We start from the raw sequence: 19,438 nt of genomic DNA on the forward strand, positions 1-19,438 counted from the left end.
GTATCTTCTTTCTGTGCGAGTATAGGTAAACTTTTAAAACAAGATTTTATCTGGTGTTACCTTTTTACAAAATATGAGGTGCATTTGAATTGGTTCAATTACCCATTCTACATCATCAGTGTGCACTGTGTTGTAAGTATTGTGTTTGTAACTAAAGAACCCCTGATAAAGAAATGGTATATTGTGGTACAATAATCAGCACCTACTTTTAAAATGCACAGGTGTGCAACTGTTTCTGATCAAAATCTTTGTTTTGTACATTGCTTAGGTTGACATAAATTCAGATGTAAAGACCCCCTTGAGGAAATACGTGGGCAGTGATTTTTGTGCCTCCATGTGCTTACTTGAACCGAATACATTAGCTGTATTACGACAACACGCTGCAGAATTATACTTGTGTACCTGAAGGGTTTTAGAGAACTTTGTATAATGAAGATCTATGGTAATGCATAAAAGGTTAGGATTTTATAGCAGTTGGCGCAGAAATTAAACCGGCCTTGCGTAACAGATTACGGCTTGCTGGGAGAAAATGACGTGCATACCCAAGGAATTAAAACGCGTGATGAAATTATAAAGTTAATTATCTCTATAACAGCAGCACAGGCAAGAATTTTGCGGACTTGGTTTATAATGATTGGAGACGTGCTTTCTTTGGAATATGTCAGACTTATTTAGAACTATACAGACTCTTTGTTAATTATATCAACCCTCCCTAGTTATTTCCTCTTTCATTCCCTTGCACCCCCTTTTTCAAGTGTGTGTTACCAGTATACGCGGAAAAAATCAAACGAACCTTTCTCTTAACATATTGGTGTTTTTCTGTACTAGCGACTTCTAACACGGCAGGGAGCTTCTCCTAATACATTCAAGATCTTTGATATCTACAAATGTAATGAGAAGCACAATGTTGTCTTTGTCTTTAGATGTATTCAGGGGCAAGAATAGAATAAGTGTTTTACGATCTTTCGCGGTCTTCATTTATGTTGTATGGTGTGCAATTAAGTATTTGTAGTCCATGGAGTCTGGATATATATAATTGTTCTTATGAATCAACTGTTCCCACGCACGATGCTCATTAGATGATTGTTTCAGGTTGTTTGTATACAGAATACTTATTCAACATACAGAAAGAATCAATGTTTGATCTTGTCACTCCTTTGACGCTTTTTATGAAAAGCACATCCCTCACACAAAGCAGTACTTCATGTAGTTATGATACAATATTTTAGTTTGTTATTTACGGAACTTGATAATGTATCTATATATACAAAATATTTTGATTATCTTTTTATCAGAGCAATACACTGTTCATTATATTAGCATCAAGAAACATCTTTTGAGTAGTACCATTTGTGTTAATTAACGTTAGCAATTGGTTATCATGCTGTAAGATATATTACTTTAGAAATAAAATACCGGATGTATTTTATTTCCATGGTGGATTGTATTCTTCATCCATTAGTTCTAAAATAGAAATGTATATCACTTCACAACAGAGGTGATAAGTAATCCTTCTGCCATTAATGAAGAGTACGCAAATTGTTTACAAATTAGATGATGGATCCTATAAATGTTGTGATGTACATGTACTATGATTTTAACCAATTTTACTCAAGCTGTAAATTGATATTTTTTAAGAATTTCAAATACTTTGCAAGTAACTGGAAACAGTTTTATTATCTTTGTATCCGATAGGACTTTTTGGTACCAAGCTTTGGTGCATGGATCTCATACAACTATGCGGACACCAAAGGCTATTTCGTCCATGTATTACACTGTCGTCAATTGAATACAGAGTATAATAGTATTATATACGTGTCATTCATAGGTAAAGATTTGTGGGAAGGGAAGAATGAAAGAAATCATTATCAACAGTATGGTTTGAAATCATCTAATGTCGCAATAATTTCAGTCTTGCGAAGATATTTTCTAGGATTACTAATCACTGTCAAATTAGTTCTAACAATTTTTACGTTCAGTGGTATAATTTGAATTTTGAAAACGTGAGTATATTTTAAGTGTGTATTGTATTAATGTTTCACTAACTTCATTATAGCGACCTTTTCAATATCCCACAAAAATAACCGGCTCTACAGTAATGGTCTATGGTATCTGATTTCCTCATCTCTCCTTATTTGATTATCAGTACTTGAAATGACTGCGTTAGTAAAGGAACACCTGTGGTACTTGAGTGGCAAAATCAATTATAGATGTAAATATTTCAATTTTAATGTTTTGTTGTTATACATGGGAATGGCTGAAGATCTGCGAAGTTTTGCTACAGATAGGTAACTTATTGAGCTTTGTGATTGTGGGAGGACAGGAAGCGTGCTAATGTAATGGATGTTTTATGTACTTGTGACCACGAACTGACACTTATAGCGATATCCCCGTGTAGGCAGGATTCGAATTCTACTCTACTCAAAAGATACATTTCAAGATAAATTGGAGGAAACCATGACATCGGTATGATGGTATAAAAAACAAATTGATTTTTGAGATTTTAAGTTGTTACATGCATCACACCTGGTGTTTTCTCGTCAGTACAAAGCACAAATAGTCAATACCAGTTTGTTTGATTTTGTTGTGTATTTTATTTTAATGAGTCGAGACAGTTTAACCACTTGGATACCGCGACCTCTGTTCAAATTTAGACAGCGACTGATGCTACTGAAAATTGGCCAAAAACCTCACGTTTGAGATAGAAAGGAATACTAGTTTCTATCCCCTTCCTATATAAACTCAAATGAGTATAAGCAACATATCTTCATGTGATTCCAGATGAAAATTCAGGTCGATGTCTGTTAAATGTCTAATGTCAATTTTACCTAAAACGATCAAAAACGTCAATTAAGGGTGTATGCTTCACTTCACTGCTTCGTTCTACTGATAACGTCTTCAATAAATTATAATTGTGAGATTTTTTACATTGGTCATTTTGAGAGTTGGTTTTAGGAAATAACAAAGATACTCTAACAAAACCTAGGAAAACGAACTTGTTTGACTGCTAACGTTTTAAAGAAAATATTGACCATTTGAAGGTCCAGTGATGGAGAAGGTAAAAGTTAAAAGTGCTGAAGACTGTTGACTGTCGAAGATTGGCTGTGATATCGCCTGTCCTGTGTACTTGTGACACGAACTTTACTTTTATGAAATGCATTAAATAGTTTAAATGACTACTTTAAACATCCGATGTTTTATTTGGCATATGGTGCGTGATGGGTTATCGAATTCTTATAACTAAATGTGTTTTATCCAGTTCAATGATGTAATGGTCGTCAAGTGTTTGATAAAAGGTGTTAAGATCATTGGGCTGGTCGCTTTTCTAATGTAGCACATGGATATGCAATGTTTACGAACACAATCTGGAGGAATATAAGTCGTACTCAAGTTACATTAATGTCTTGCATTCCTCTGCTTGTGGACCATGCAGATTATATTTCTGCAATTTAAGCAGTTTAAGTCGTGGAAAATTCCTCTGTATAGGGTATCTTGTTGTCGAACGTATACCCGGGCTACTTTTCTACAATTACATGTGTTTATCCAGGACCACAATTTAAACACATAGTAGAAACCTTTTTAGGGTGTAATACTATGATGTTGCCTATATCTAGGTCGTAGTAGACGGCTGGAAACTATCCTAGAGCCCTCGACATGCTAACAAACTATCATAGGGTCTGTGGATGTTTGAAATAGATACAAAATTATTTATTGATTTACTTCAACAATTCTTATGGCCCAATCTTCTGTCATAAATATGTTTCTTAACATACCGATACCTTGTGAATATCTTCAAAGTGTCGTCTGCTTATGATAATGTGTTACTTATTGTATAAAAGATAAAACTCTTTCATTAAAACACATGAAAAAAGTACTTGCCCAGATAATTATCTTTAGAATTATCTCCCATCTTAGAGGATCTCTGAGATGTGACGTATTAGCAGTTACTATACAACGGACATTCGGATGTACAGTCACGTTGCATTTGAATCCTGACAACGAAAGATTGCGTCCATTGATAAAGTGCATCACAATAAAGTATACGATATTAACGATAACAGCAGAGTGATAAAATGATGCTTGAAAGAAAACAAAAAAATCTCCAAAACAAAAAATATCTTAGATATGGAAATTTTCTCTTTTATCTTGTGTTTGAGACTTCCAGCCATTCAAGTCCGTTCATCTTTACACATGGGTATATTTCATAGTGGTAATAATACATTTTACAATATGGCTTCAGGTTTAATGCATGTGTTTTGTAATCTGTTTTATGTCTTGCTTACGTGAACAGAGTTACAACCCGCATATTTTTGCCTGTCCATGAAATGTTAATCACTCATATATAAAAGCCGGGTTTTTTGTGAAAATTGTAAAAGAGGCATTGACAAATGACAGCACATGGTGGCGTCTCCTTCCTCCATTCATATCTTAGCAAAACTTTAGCTGTTCTGTTCATTTCCTGATATACCTAAATTATACTAAAAAAAACTATGCTTCTATATATACTAATGTATTGAAATATATTTCCTAATTTATCAAACTTAAGTACCTGCTTTAGACATAATTCTCTCCTCTAGATTGCGCTCGTTAAACTCGATCCAAACAAAAAATAAAATTGATATGATATTTTGTCTCCTTGCAACATCGGGGATCGTCAATATTTTTTTAGGTCATCTAACCGAAGGTCAGGATGACCTATTGTCATCGTGTTTCGTCCGTCGTCGTGCGCCGTGCGCCGTCCGCCGTGCGCCGTGCGTCGTGCGTAAGACTATTTATACAAAAGCCTACTCCTCCTTAACCCTTTAGTGGATTACATCTATATTTAGTGTGAACATTATTAGGGGAGGACAATCATATTTTATATAAATGAGTTAGGTCCGACCCCTAGGGGCAGAGGGGCTGGGCCCCAAATGTTTTTTTCTGAATTATAGCTTTAAAATCCTACTCATCCTTCATCCTTAGATGGATTTCATCCATATTTGGTTTGAAACATCATTTGGGATGGACAATCATATTTTATATAAATGAGCCTAGTCCGACCCCTAAGGGCTGAGGGGTGGGGCCCCAAATGGGCAAATTTTCTTAATCTAAGCTTTAAAATCCTACTCCTCTTTCATCCTTGGATGGATTTCATCCATTTTTTGTGTGTGAAACATCATTGGGGAAGGACAATAATATTTTATATAAATGAACCTGGTCCGACTCCTATGGGCTGGGGGGTGGGTGCCCCAAATGGGTTATTTTCCCTGAATTTTAGCTTTAAAATCCTACTCCTCCTTCATCCTTAGATGGATTTCATCAATATTTGGTTTGAAACACCATTGGGGACGGACAATCATATGTTATATAAATGAGCCTAGTCCAACCCCTAGGGGCTGAGGGATGGGGCTTCAAAAGGGCAAATTTTCTAGTTTTAGCTTTAAAATCCTACTCCTCTTTCATCCTTGGATGGATTTCATCCATATTTGGTGTGAAACATCATTGGGGACGGACAATCATGTTTTATATAAATGAGTCTGATGCGACCCCTAGGGGCTGAGGGGTGGGGCCCTAAAAGGACATATTTTCTTACTTTTAGCTTTAAAATCCTACTCCTCCTTCATCCTTGGATGGATTTCATCTATATTTGGTGTAAAACATCATTGGGGAAGGACAATCATATGTTATATAAATGAGCCTGGTCCTACCCCTAGGGACTGAGGGATGGGGGCCCCAAATGGGGAAATTTTCTTAAATTTAGCTTTAAAATCCTACTCCTCTTTCATCCTTGGATGAAGTTCATCCATATTTGGTGTGAAACATCATTGGGGAAGGACAATCATATTTTATATAAATGAGTCTGGTCCGACCTCTAGGGGCTGAGGGGTGGGGCCCCAAAAAGACAAAGTTCCTTAATTTTAGCTGACCCTCTTCCTGTTTTCAGGTTTCAGTGTCCGATCTCAATGAAAATTGGTCTATAGGGGTTTTAATTGATGCCGAACAACATGCAAACATTTCGTAAAGATTTTGATATTCAAAGATGGTCGCTGGCCCACTTCCTGTTTTCAGGTTTCAGTCTCCGATCTCAATGAAAATTGGTCGATAGGGGTTTTAATTGATTCAGAAGGGGGAACTTTTGGTGGGGACAATCATATTTTATAAAGGACCTAGCTAAGAACAGTGGGGATAGTACGGCGAAGGTCCAAAATGAGAGCTTTGCTGAAATTTGGCTTTAAAATCTGACTCCTCCTTATATTAATCCTTGAATGGGTTACAACCATATATGGATGAAGGGCTACCAAGTTTGTTCAACAAATGATATTTACCTATTTCAGAAACTTACATATTCAAATAAGGAGTTCCTTGTATTGTTTATATTAATCGTTTTCTTTTAAGTTTCTTTGTGCTTTAGTGCTTCTGTGATGACTACTTTACATCTGTCCTTATATGAACCAAGGTTTGGCGAGGGAGTGATACCAACAAGCTAAAATAATCACGAGAATATATATCACATTGTTATGACGTCCGCAGCATCTGTAGGTACAATGTCCTATGTGTCTTACATTAGTGCTTAATGTGCTGAATGTATATATCATATACCTACATTACGTGTGGATATCAAACCACCTCGTTAAGTATTTAATTACTACGTACATTATCATCCTGACGGTATCGCCATATCGTGTGTATATAACCCTGATAGGTCTGATAATCCGTGTCAATTTGATCTATCAAACTTACAAGTGTGATTACATTAACACAGTCGGACTCCCCTGGGTGGAGGCCGATTACGTTACGTCTTGTCACACAGGTAAACTTGTATTGTCTAAAATTTTATTAAAACTGTCAAAAGGTAATTTGCGAACAATTGTTGGTCAGTTTATCTGATGGTGTGAATTTCAGGACCGGATTTAGTGCAGGGTTCGGGTCATAGGTTCAAACTCAGAATGAGATAGTCCGTGTATTTGCTGTCTCCCTGACTAGATAATCAGTGGAAGGTGATAGACTGGGCGTGTTTTTCACACCTTTGCCAATATCATTTAGCCATATATGGCATTCAGACTACCTTTGCCAATATCAGCTTGTCTTACATACATTATGAATGGCGAAAACATACGTTTAAATGCAGATATAAAAGTACACGACGCCCTGGCACGGTACTTCATTGAATCCACACAGTAAGCTATGTAGTTGGCCTTGTCAAACGTCTTGGCGTTAAACAATGTCAGTCCAGCTCTAGTTGTTCTGATTAGGTGATTAATGAAGTCGTCACAATCATAACCTGATTTCCCGAGTCTGCAAGTTTAGGTATCTTAACATCAAAACACAAAAGAGAAACCTTAATTCACATTAAGTAATGTAAACCAGTTGGAGTTCTCGGTCCACGCAATCCTGAACCTGCAAGTTTGAATATCTAACATTAATGGACAATTCAAAACAGAATCGTCGATTAACATCTTATGCATATATCTGTTGAGACCTTGGACTAATTACTGATGGTTAAGATATACAGACAGACGGTAGAATCTAGAGGCAACAAAAAACTAAAACTATTAAATTAATTTGGTAATATAGGTTACAAGTAAATGTAATTTTATTCAATAGATATAATACGTCTCGCTTAATTGTACTCTACTCATACAAATTTGTTTCCTGATCTTGATGGCTAGTATGATGTCAATATATCACAGCCTCCCATGCTGATTGTGATTGTTTTTGTTTGATTCAGAGTATTCAAATCGCTTTTTGTCCGTGGTCCGTCCGTCCTTCCGTCCGTCCTTCCGTCCGTCCTTCCGTCCGTTAACAATTCTTGTTATCGCTATTTCTCAGAAAGCACTGAAGGGATCTTTCTCAAATTTCATATGTAGGTTCCCCTAGGGCCCTAGTTGTGCATATTGCATTTTGGGACCAATCGGTTAACAAGATGGCCGCCAGGCAGCCATCTTGGATTTTGATACTTAAAGTTTGTTATCGCTATTTCTCAGAAAGTACTGAAGAGATCTTTCTCAAATTTCATATGTAGGTTCCCCTAGGGCCCTAGTTGTGCATATTGCATTTTGGGACCAATCGGTTAACAAGATGGCCGCCAGGCAGCCATCTTGGATTTTGATACTTAAAGTTTGTTATCGCTATTTCTCAGAAAGTACTGAAGGGATCTTTCTCAAATTTCATATGTAGGTTCCCCTAGGGCCCTAGTTGTGCATATTGCATTTTGGGACCAATCGGTTAACAAGATGGCCGCCAGGCAGCCATCTTGGATTTTAATACTTAAAGTTTGTTATCGCTATTTCTCAGAAAGTACTGAAGGGATCTTTCTCAAATTTCATATGTAGGTTCCCCTAGGGCCCTAGTTGTGCATATTGCATTTTGGGACCAATCGGTTAACAAGATGGCCGCCAGGCAGCCATCTTGGATTTTAATACTTAAAGTTTGTTATCGCTATTTCTCAGAAAGTACTGAAGGGATCTTTCTCAAATTTCATATGTAGGTTCCCCTAGGGCCCTAGTTGTGCATAATGCGTTTTTGGATCGATCGGTCAACAAAATGGCCACCAGGCAGCCATCTTGGATTTTGATAGTTAAAGATTGTTATCGCTATTTCTCACAAAGTACTGAAGGGATCTTTCTCATATTTCATATGTAGGTTTCCCTAGGGCTCTTGTTGTGCATAATGCGTTTTTGGATCGATCGGTCAACAAAATGGCCGCCAGGCTGCCATCTTGGAATTTGATAGTTAAAGTTTGTTATCGCTATTTCTCACAAAGTACTGAAGGGATCTTTCTCATATTTCATATGTAGGTTTCCCTAGGGCTCTTGTTGTGCATAATGCGTTTTTGGATCGATCGGTCAACAAAATGGCCGCCAGGCTGCCATCTTGGAATTTGATAGTTAAAGTTTGTTATCACTATTTCTCAGAAAGTATTGAATGAATCTGTCTCAAATTTCATATATAGGTTCCTCTATGGCCCTAGTTTGTGCATATTTCGATTTGGGACCGATCGATTTACAAGATGGCCGCCAAGGAGCCATCTTGGATTTTGATAGTTGAAGTTTGTTACTGCTATTTCTCAGAAAGTACTGAAGCGATCTGTCTCAAATTTTATATGTAGTATGTTTGCAAAAGTTTGAAAAGCAGAGAAAAGATCCCTCTTTCCATTGTCAGACATAGATCATTCTTTGGTGGGCGCCAAGATCCCTCTGGGATCTCTTGTTTTTGTTTGATTCAGAGTATTGTTGTGGTCAACATCAGGTTATTTCCATTATGTAGAAGGATCAACATGTATATAGGACAATCCTATTGAATTCGTATTTGTTTTCCGTGTTCTACAGGTGCCGATATACATGTACTACCCCGTAATGTAAACCTCGATAATCACGGTTTACAGACACGTTTCAGACGAAAACTCATTCATGAAAAACTTGCACAGGTGGCTGTGCGAAACACGGCGATATCTGAATGGCATATCCCTGTCGTCTGCCCGACTTTAATAAAAAAAAATACATGAAAGAGTATTGACGAATGTGCGGTAGGATAGATAATAGCACGTAGGTCAAACAGTATTAATAAAACAGCGATTTACCCATACATCGGGTGTCATTTATCCTCGAGCCTTAGGCACAGGAACGTAGCACTTGTTGAATAAAATCATTTAAATTCAAGCCATAGAAATGTGCAAGGTTTATGGGCAATAAGAAGACGTGTGAACATATTCACTAATGATTAGTTTAGCATTTCCATTGATGCCTTGATACATGAGATGATCGGTGTGTGCAGATATACCTCATTCCCAACATGTTTCATGTAGAGATACCCCCATTTTAACAACCTCTATGGCGACCAAATTGGAATTGTACTGGCTCATTTATTGATGTCGGCTATGAGATTCTAATAATGTAGAAATCGCCTCACATCAAAAATATAAATGCTTTTGTGTTAGGCTTGAAATCAAAGCTACAACGTATGCACAATGACATGAATGCTATACACAAGACTCAGGAATTATCGGATAGTACAGTAATTAGATATACATGAGTGTGTCGCTGGGACAAAGCATCCATTCTATGTTGTGAACATAAATCTGCATAATTGTGCTACATGTACATGTACGTTGAACAGTGAAATTAGGAAATCGGACATAATGCTTGTCACAGCAAAGACACTGAAGTGTACAGAAATGGCTATTTAAAAGTTTTAGAGAATATTTTTATCAGTTGGATATTTTACAATTTACGAAATAGTCCGATACAATATTTGTTTAGTTAATTTTGTTACTCTTGGATGTTTTTGCTGAAGAATACTATCTTATTTACAGTATTGAAGGAATTAGGATCAGGGTTTTTACCAGCTATTTTGTGAAAGGGACCCAAAGCAAAAATTGTGAAGATATCATTGGTGTTATCTCAAAAATTGGGAAAATATCATAAGTATAATTTTTGACCGTATCAAAGTGGAGAAATAAAGATAACAAAGAATGCTTAGTTTTTTTACTGATGCATCAGTTTATTTACATCAAAGAATGCTTAGTTTTTTTACTGATGCATCAGTTTATTTACATTAAGACATCATTTGGGGTTTTAAGTCAATTTAAAGGTGATTGGGAAAATACTGACTGAATTTGGGAAAATAAAGTGCTATTTTTTCAATTGGGAATGGGTCCTTTCTTCCGGGCCATATTAAGGCCTGGCAAATACCCTGGATAAAGAGAATATGTGGACTGTTGGAAAATATACTTTATCTACAATAAAATGAATGTGTATCTGGGCATTACATATGTTGCGTCATGTACCTGTTATAAAATTCATCTCGCTGTTAAATCAGCATAATTGTTGTTTTATTGCTGTTTTCTCATTCACCATTGTCATAAATGCAACATTACGAAAGGTCACAAAGCTCCATATAACTGCTTGATGACTGTCTTTGTTACAAAACGCCATCACGTTCAACTAAACCTACAGCATTAACGATTTTACACCAAGGTATCAATGACTTTCTTTCGTACACTTACATATAACTTCAAAGAAGTGCAACCCAGGTTTTCACAGCATCGCGATTGCTATGTTCTCTTTCTTGTTAGTCTGGATGCAGTCTGATACATGTATAGGATTTAGTGAATACCACAAACCTATTCCAATAACACATATATCGAGGTTGTGTTATTTTCTTATGTTTTGTTATAGATAAGCTACAAAGTTTGAAACGTGAAACGGCACTAATTTCTAGAATAACGAACGCATGTTAGATGTTTTGATACGCGTAGAAATAGACACCTGTTAGGTACTCGATCGGGACAATATGATCTGAGGTGGTCCCTCTGTATATATGAATCTTATAAAACTGCCGTAGTTGCTCATACCAATCATGTTGCTCTTGCTTTCACAAAAAAAACAACTAATTTTCTCCATGCTCGTTAAGATGGAAGTTTTTTGTCACTTTATTACCAGATGTTACATTTCTATGGTTGACTCCTGCTTAAATCTTTGTAATGATATGCTCTTAGTTTTCTTGGAGTTTTGCTTATGATGAGAACTCTCCTATTGTCTATGTTACTTGTTTATCAGAAATCGTACACCGTATGGTTAACTAAAACCTGTAATATATATCTAATATACTATAATTATATTACTATGTGTATATATATGTAATTTTATATCCCATTGATATACGTTGTTTTTCAATTTACTCAAACTGTGTAAAACCACGTACATATACTCACCGGTTGTAAATTAGTTTATAAAATCCAATGTTTCTCGGCTTTGAGACCGGCTATGATGTCAATGCCAAAAGTGTAACATGGCAATACAATGAAAAAAACATGAATCAAAATAACTTGATCGTTTGTTGAACACAAGTGTTTGGCCGAGATATTTACTATTCTCTGCCACTGATTTGAAGGTAATGTTAGTAAGACATTGACTGTTAACGAGGATTGAAGAGCTGTGTCTTTTTGTAGGAACGTTCATCTTCTGCCTTCTGCAACAGTACCAGAGTCACGCTGAACCTGAGCAAATAAATAACGTCTTAACAAGCAATTGTAACCAGTGTCCATCAATATGGGGAAACAAGGTCGGACTAAGACAGCAAAGCAAGGTGGACAGTCGACGATTGCTCAGTCTAAAAGCAAGGTGAAAAAGGAGACTGCGGTATTCAAAGTGGCGGGTGTGAGAAAAGCCAAGACGAAGACGGTTAGCAGTAGCCTTAAAAAGGTACCGACGTTGTTTCATTGATTCTCATACTTATACTACTTATTCTATCTGTTTTATAAATTCGGCCAATAATGGTTCTCGATTTTTCTCTTGCTGCTTCTAATTACGATACATTTCAGAAACCAGTATTCTAATATCAATTCATGAACTTCTTCCCCTGTGCCAATAACTAGGAAAACAATATAAAAATACTATTTTAGTAGTACATGTAATTAGTTTCCCCAATTAAAGAGGTTTTCAGAATAGCCTAATCTGTAAGTTTTAGATAATGAACAATAAAACTCCCTCAAAAATAAAAAATAAAAGAAAATTATGGGAAACAAATTAACATAAATAAAGGGAAAATTGAAAACATTGTAACAGTGTTATAATGTGATGAAAAAACAAAAACACTACATATTCGAAATATGTGCTAGAATTTGATGTCCGTATACAGTAGGAATTAGAATAATATTGTATAAACAACGGGTTCATCTGGTGTATACTGGTCAGTTCTGTCGATGTGTTATTCTTAAGGTAGAGACTAGGGATCATTAACTTTATTGTCACCGTTGTTAGAGTAGCGTCAGAAGTAAACTTTAGATCCAATGAGTTACTCGCATGCCGCGTATTGCTCGGAAGTGTAATGTGTGTGTTGATATTCGATCGGATGGTCTTTGATAAAACAGGGGTGTTTGGGTTCAGTTACAGGGTAAATGTGTTTTCGACATCTTGAAGATTTAGATGTGATATGTACGTGGATTTGACTCTCTATCTTATGAATCTAGAGAAACATTCTGAAGCAAAACATTCAGTTTGATTGCCAAATTATACTCCAACCAAGATAAATAAAAATATCATTACATAACTACATAAACGTTTCGTCACCATTATTTTATTATAGCTTTATGTAAGAAAGTTGTGTCTTACTCCTTTTGTCTTAACTTGCGACTTGTTTGAATTCAGAAGTTTCAGGTTACACTATTCAAACACTTTCTTGGCAATAGCGCTATGGTTAATGGATTGCTGTCGTCACAATAGAAAACTTGTTTGTCCTTTGCTGCCTTTGAAAAATAATTGAAATATAACACTAATAACAACTGACTTATATTGCATAACACAGACCACAAATCGTTATTATATTTACACAAAGCTGTTATCCCGGAACAGTGGGCATTGTATACGGAAACTTACCAACTACATTAATTAATCATCTCTTGTATTTGCTGAAATAGATGCTGTAATTTACAAACCTGTTGTACATGTATATCTTGAGGAAACATATAATAATGAAACAGATGAGATAAGATTGATACAAATTTATAGTTTCATCTTCTAGTATTATTTCCTCTACCATCATGTCGACCTCGTGGTCAAAATGTTGATGTTTACTGTCGGGTGTTTCTATGTGTTTCCCTGATTCAAATAGAACACTTTATGTCACGCATATAACATTCCTCATCAAATGACCTTTAATCGTTCGTAATAAATCCCTTTGGGAATTACTAATTTTCTTCATATGAGTTTTGATTACAATGAGTGCTTTGATACTTTAAAAGTGACCTTTTTATCAACTGTGACCTGACCTTCCTATGACCTTGGCCTTTAGAAGCATAACAGGCGAATTACGTTTGTCGACTTTTAACCGCCTACTTCCTTCGATGCCTGTCTGACGAATTTCCTTGTTTGGCTTTACTTGCTTCCCTAATTAGCATGTCTTGCTGCGTTGTTACCTGTGATTTACCTGTGTTTTACCTGTGTTTGTGGTTTCGGGCGTTTGATGTTTGTATCAGTCTGTATCTCACTGTACTGAGGACATCGTTATGTGCTGTCGTGTTGGTAAAAGGACACTCATGATATGAATGAAAGTCACCGATTCGTCCGACAAGCAGCAATCTTGGTTAATGTTAAAATAAAAAGTGTAACTTTAATGTCTGTAGCCTCATGTGTTTGAAATAATGAATTACATCGCTACAAAAATACAATATTATCTCATTCAGGTTTTGCCTGATACATGGAATTATAATACGACATTTTTTTAAAGTTCCTTTTATCTTGGAACGCTTACCTTTATTCCAACATATCTGAATAGGATCATTAAGAGATACCTTTAGACGCCTTGGTTCGTCATGAAACTGTAATTATGATGATGCATTTACACATGCTTTTAACAAAACCGACGAAATGGTAAATTTTGAAACATCTCACACCAATTATATTCAATTAGAATGTCTTTCATATTTTTGGAATACTTTTCATTCGATAAGCCTTTCAATTATGATGTTAGTAAGGTATTGACATTCACTTAACGCGCGTATTCATCAGTTTGATGATATTACATGACCTTTTTCTGATAATGACTCGATTTAGGCAATTTAAGATAAGATCCTGCCGGCTCATGCCAATTTTCTTTCAAATATTAATTGATTACATGTACGTTACAACCTTTGACGATATCACGATAGAGGGAATGTGGAATAAATTCGCTGTTAATATGACGAATGTGTTAGGGTATTTTAAAGTGTTTAAGAACATGTTGATATCTCCACTTACAATCATAATGGATGCGAATGGAAATTTACATTCAAACATTTACCATTCACAAATAAAATTACCTGTTGTAACTTTGAATATATGTAAATAATGTTTTGCAGTTGAATGTTCAAACGAAGTCGAAGACAGAAGAAGCCAACAAAAAGTTCGACAGACTGAAGGAAACGTTAGCCTCAACAAAGGTCACAGTACCAACAAAGAAGGTAAACAAGTAAACAAATATCTATGACGTTGGTAAGAGGATACATCTCTTTGTCTTCTATACGATACATGGTCCTAATCCGAATGTTTCTGATGTGTGCCGGCCCTTTAACACTCTGAACAGACTTAATACTAAGGCCTGTATATATCCGATTTTTAAAGGTCTAAAAACTTTCGGATTAGAGTTAGACTTAAGTTTTAACATTAGCCATTTATATATTTTCCTTCAAAAAAGAGTACTACTTAATTTTACAGAAATCCACGACTGATGCCGGGCCGTTTTGATACTAATTGTCGACTAGGGTCTTGGTGAAAATGTTTGTTCTATGAATGATTTTCTTATAAAAAGGCTGAAAATAGATGTTACAAATGTAACGCATCAGCCATCTACAAATCGTCCCCTTCGTAATAATGGAGATTCCGTCGATGACCAAATTTTCAATGTAGAAAAAGAATTTTTCAGCGGGATTTGATATTGGTATAGTGTTTAAGGAGCAAAATTGTGATCATTGCAATTTCCAATTTTTGTCTTTCGCCTCTTTCGTTTTGTATGTTATTATAGACAAGTCAGTTCATAAAACCTCGTCTGATTCTAAAACAAGTATTGTCGATCTGGGTGCTTTCCTTCTTTTCCAAAATATACTCTCCTGGTATAAGTATATGTCTTTATATGACTTGCGTGGGTTTTATCCTCAGTTTATTGTATGTAAGGCATTGTTATTGTCTACTTGTGCTTCATTGTATGCATGTTCATTGTAGTTAGCTCTGGTTTCCCGACGGGAATATATGTGACATAAGTGTACCGCTGTACTATCAGTGTTCGCTCCGATACGTACACGGAGGAAACTACTTACATACATAAATGGCGCAAACTGAAAATGTGATTTCAGGACAAAGTTTGGTATATAATAGGACTGTTGTATTGCAAGGTGCATCATTAATAATTGTATAAACCGAAACTTCAATGCATCAAGTAACCTGACATAACAGAAACTCCTCAGAACATAACGATTTATACATTAGACATTTCCTGATATAGGAAACACACTGCACTAGTCTTTATTGCACATTGTATAGCATGCTAACACGCATCGCCATACCAAAACAACTTTGTTAAATATAGAAGAGAGATGGGGGTCATGTTCAGTTTGCGCTCGATAGATTTAATACCTAATATTAGAGTTTCGTTTGAACTTGTCTTTCCCTTACGATTTTATTCATCGTTATGTAACACAATAGGCGTATCACTTTTGTTTTAAAAATCAGGAAACAGGCTCGCACGAACAACCGCATTTTATGGTGGATTGCCTTACAGCAGAATGGAAACTATATACGATAACACCTGTGGGGACATATTTGCCTAAAATCTAATTCATTAGGCCGCGTGTAAAGCACATCACATTCAACTTAAATGTTTAGACGAAGGGCACCTTACGAGATACAACCACTGGGGACAACTTACGAAATACAATCTCAACCAAAATTATAAATTTACATATATTACATTAATGATTATGATATGAATGTGTTAATGTTATAAAGGCAATATACACCGATTAGGCTAACGTGTTTCAGACCTGTTAGAATAATTAAAAATGAATTACAATAGTGTATATTTATCTTGAATGTGTTTTAGAACCATTTTCGCTGATTAAGGATTCGTAACGGCGAAAAAAAGTGTATAAATGTGAAATTCTAAGTGGGGCTAACAGGTGCGATGTCTTTAATTGCATTTTCGCACCTGGATTCTATTTGCCGGATACGTTAGCAACACATCAAACCGTGACTCCTTGAAAGTGTCAACAGCGTCTAAATTTGTCATCTTTTTTGTAGATTTGACATGTCGTCTGCAACAGGCGTATGTTCAGTGTCGACTACTTTATCGGCGATATCACATCTGTCAATGACGAACACGTATATAAATTGGCAGATTAAAAAAATACACATGTAAATAAATGTAAATTGTAATATATCTGGTATTTCAGGTTATTTGTTGCCTGCTAGTTTCATAGCTTACTTCAAACAGCCTAACAAGTTTACCATTTCTCTTTATATGTGAACTTTTATCCCAATGCATGTCACTGGTAAATCCTAGAAAGACAGAAAGGTTGTTCAATGCAATCTCATTCCATCCTTTTATTATCTAACTGGTCTAGCGTTACTTACTTCGTTTGGTTTATTTCACCTTAGAAGGAGAATCAGGTGACCTTTTCAATTATGTTCCGCCTTCCGTCATTGGTCGTCCATTCGTCAACTGTTAGTGTTTATATTTCAACTTCTTTTCAATAACCAAAAGGTTCTAAAACCTTATATTGGAAATAATGCTAAGATGAAGAAGTCATGGGTTGGTCAAATGAATAACATTGACTTCCATTAAAGGTCACAGGGTCAAACATTCTAAATTTGTTAACGACCTCTGAAAAGACAATAGGTGTAGGGAATCTTCTCACATTGGTCGAAATCTTTTCTGTCTGGATCCAAAGGAGATGAATTATTTTTCTTTTTCTCTGAAAATATATTTACCATATTTGGTATGTTATTGTGGTGACGTCATTGAATGTTTGCCTGATGTCTAGATTATCAATCATTTAGTATTGAACGTCTTTCAGTGGGCATCCATAGCCAATATGAATTTCAACTGGATATAGACAAAAAGGATGAAGTTAGGGAGAGGGCTAATATAGGCATAGTCTGTTGCCCAATCCCAATTATAATACTACTATAAAGTATTATGAAATGATGAAGTGCGCTACGTTCAATGCTTATTTTTATATTTAATAACATTTTTATGATGAAATCATGTCTAATAAATAAAGAATTCATTATCGTCAAAAATTGAACAATCATCTTCCGTGATCACTGGCACGACATAGTAGGGTTGCGGTATAAATGTAAACATAAAATGTTCAACACTCCGCAAATCTCGTGTTTGCTGTTTGATTTTACGCTGTCTTTGGTGTTTTGCCCTTTGTTTCTCATTTTGATTTATTTTTTCTTTGTTTGAACAATGGTACGTTAAGTATGTATTATGGTTTTTTTAATCAGGAGTTATATGGAGTTAACACTTGGTATTTTCTACTTTCTAGGTTCAGACAGGAACGAAAGGTCCGCCACCTGACGTCAGCAAAGCCGCGGAGGAGTTCGCTAAACTATAGACAAATATTAACGTTGAAATGAGTTCTCAATTGTAACGACAGTGACATTGAAAGTGGATCTCTGCATAATGAGATCTAAGACCAGAGATGCACGATCGACAAAACAGTCCATTACTGATGTCGTATTTATGTCATCGATATTTGCTCCATATTAAATATGTTAATTGGATAAAATGATAGCAAGTTGTCTCGTGCTATCTATTGTGGCATCATCAGTCTTATAACCGATGATTATTACTCATGTTGTGTTTCGAATTATGTTTTAATACATCATTTTTTTAAAATGTGAATGAATTAATGAAAGCTTCAGCAATTAGACAGTCTCTGTAACTCAACTACAAATGGCGAGTTCGGTATATTGTTTTGTGTAACAATAAAATAACATTTTTTTTTTAAAAATCATCAATTGTTTTAATACAGAGAACATTTAGGAATATCATGCATGGTGATGGCGAGTGAAAGTTCCATACATATTTATTTTCTGTGGTAATATTGTTACCTGTTTTTATTGACTTAGTAAAACGGTAATTGTGACGCTGTATGCGGTATGTTTTGTTCTTTTCATTCCTAATTGGTACTCCAGCTATAGAAGCCCTTGGGTGAGGATGGCTGATTGTTTGAAGATATGTGAAATACCGTGGTTATGTCGTTCTTTGATAGAGTGCATGGTAATTAATTTTAATTTATTAATTTTTAATTGATTAATGGCGGTTTCGTTATTTTTTCAACAGTTATCTTATAGAATCGATCAAACCTCTTCGTTCCCTTTAAAAAGTACTAAAGAAACATGAACTAGGTAAGGTTGATTAGACTACAAACTACTTACCTGATAAATACATTGTTTCCAGCGTCATCACCGCACTGAAACCACGACAGTGAAGGTAATAACATCAAGTGTCATCGTGCTACGCCGTTACCTGTCTTTTCATTCCAATGATATCGAAATAACCATGAACATATATTGGACCTGTGCAATGCTTGGATGAAGGGCTATCGAGTTTGTTCAAATGAATTACATTGTATTTATCTTTCAAGATTGCAATTGTCAAATAATGAATCCCTATAAAAACAACTTCTTGTCAATAACTAGAAGGCGACCCCCGATATTGGGTCTATAGAATGCCGAAATGAAGGGTAACACAGATTCTTCAAATGGATAACGTTGACCTTGACTTCCATTCAAGGCAACAGGGACCTGATACAGGACCTATAGCATGCTGTGGATGAAGTTTGTTCAAAGGAATGATATTGATTTACTTTCAATTGTTAGAGTGGTCAAATATATTTTAACACTTACTTATGAGTTCTTAGTATAAAAATTTAAAAATGCTCAACAGCCGACAGACCATACACGATACTCGTCATTTA

The 19,438-nt window shown here is 35.6% G+C and overlaps 1 protein-coding gene across 5 annotated transcripts in view; it reads left to right on the top strand.

Annotated features, from left to right (window-relative positions):
• Window positions 1–18,611, top strand: part of LOC138315584 (ribosomal biogenesis factor-like) — a 52,229-nt gene extending 33,618 nt beyond the window's left edge. For 4 of the 5 annotated variants that reach the window (XM_069256714.1, XM_069256710.1, XM_069256709.1 and 1 more), the window contains 3 exons: window positions 11,930–12,182; window positions 14,816–14,917; window positions 18,002–18,611. In XM_069256714.1, coding sequence (XP_069112815.1) covers window positions 12,030–12,182; window positions 14,816–14,917; window positions 18,002–18,070 — 324 coding nt within the window. In that variant the 5' untranslated portion in view covers window positions 11,930–12,029 and the 3' untranslated portion in view covers window positions 18,071–18,611. Of the gene's footprint in view, window position 1; window positions 133–11,929; window positions 12,183–14,815; window positions 14,918–18,001 lie in introns of those variants that run through there. The other variant, XM_069256711.1, reaches the window with a different exon arrangement.
• The last annotated feature ends 827 nt before the right edge of the window (window positions 18,612–19,438 follow it).

Source organism: Argopecten irradians, chromosome 2, assembly GCF_041381155.1.
Source record: "Argopecten irradians isolate NY chromosome 2, Ai_NY, whole genome shotgun sequence".
NCBI lineage: Eukaryota > Metazoa > Mollusca > Bivalvia > Pectinida > Pectinidae > Argopecten > Argopecten irradians.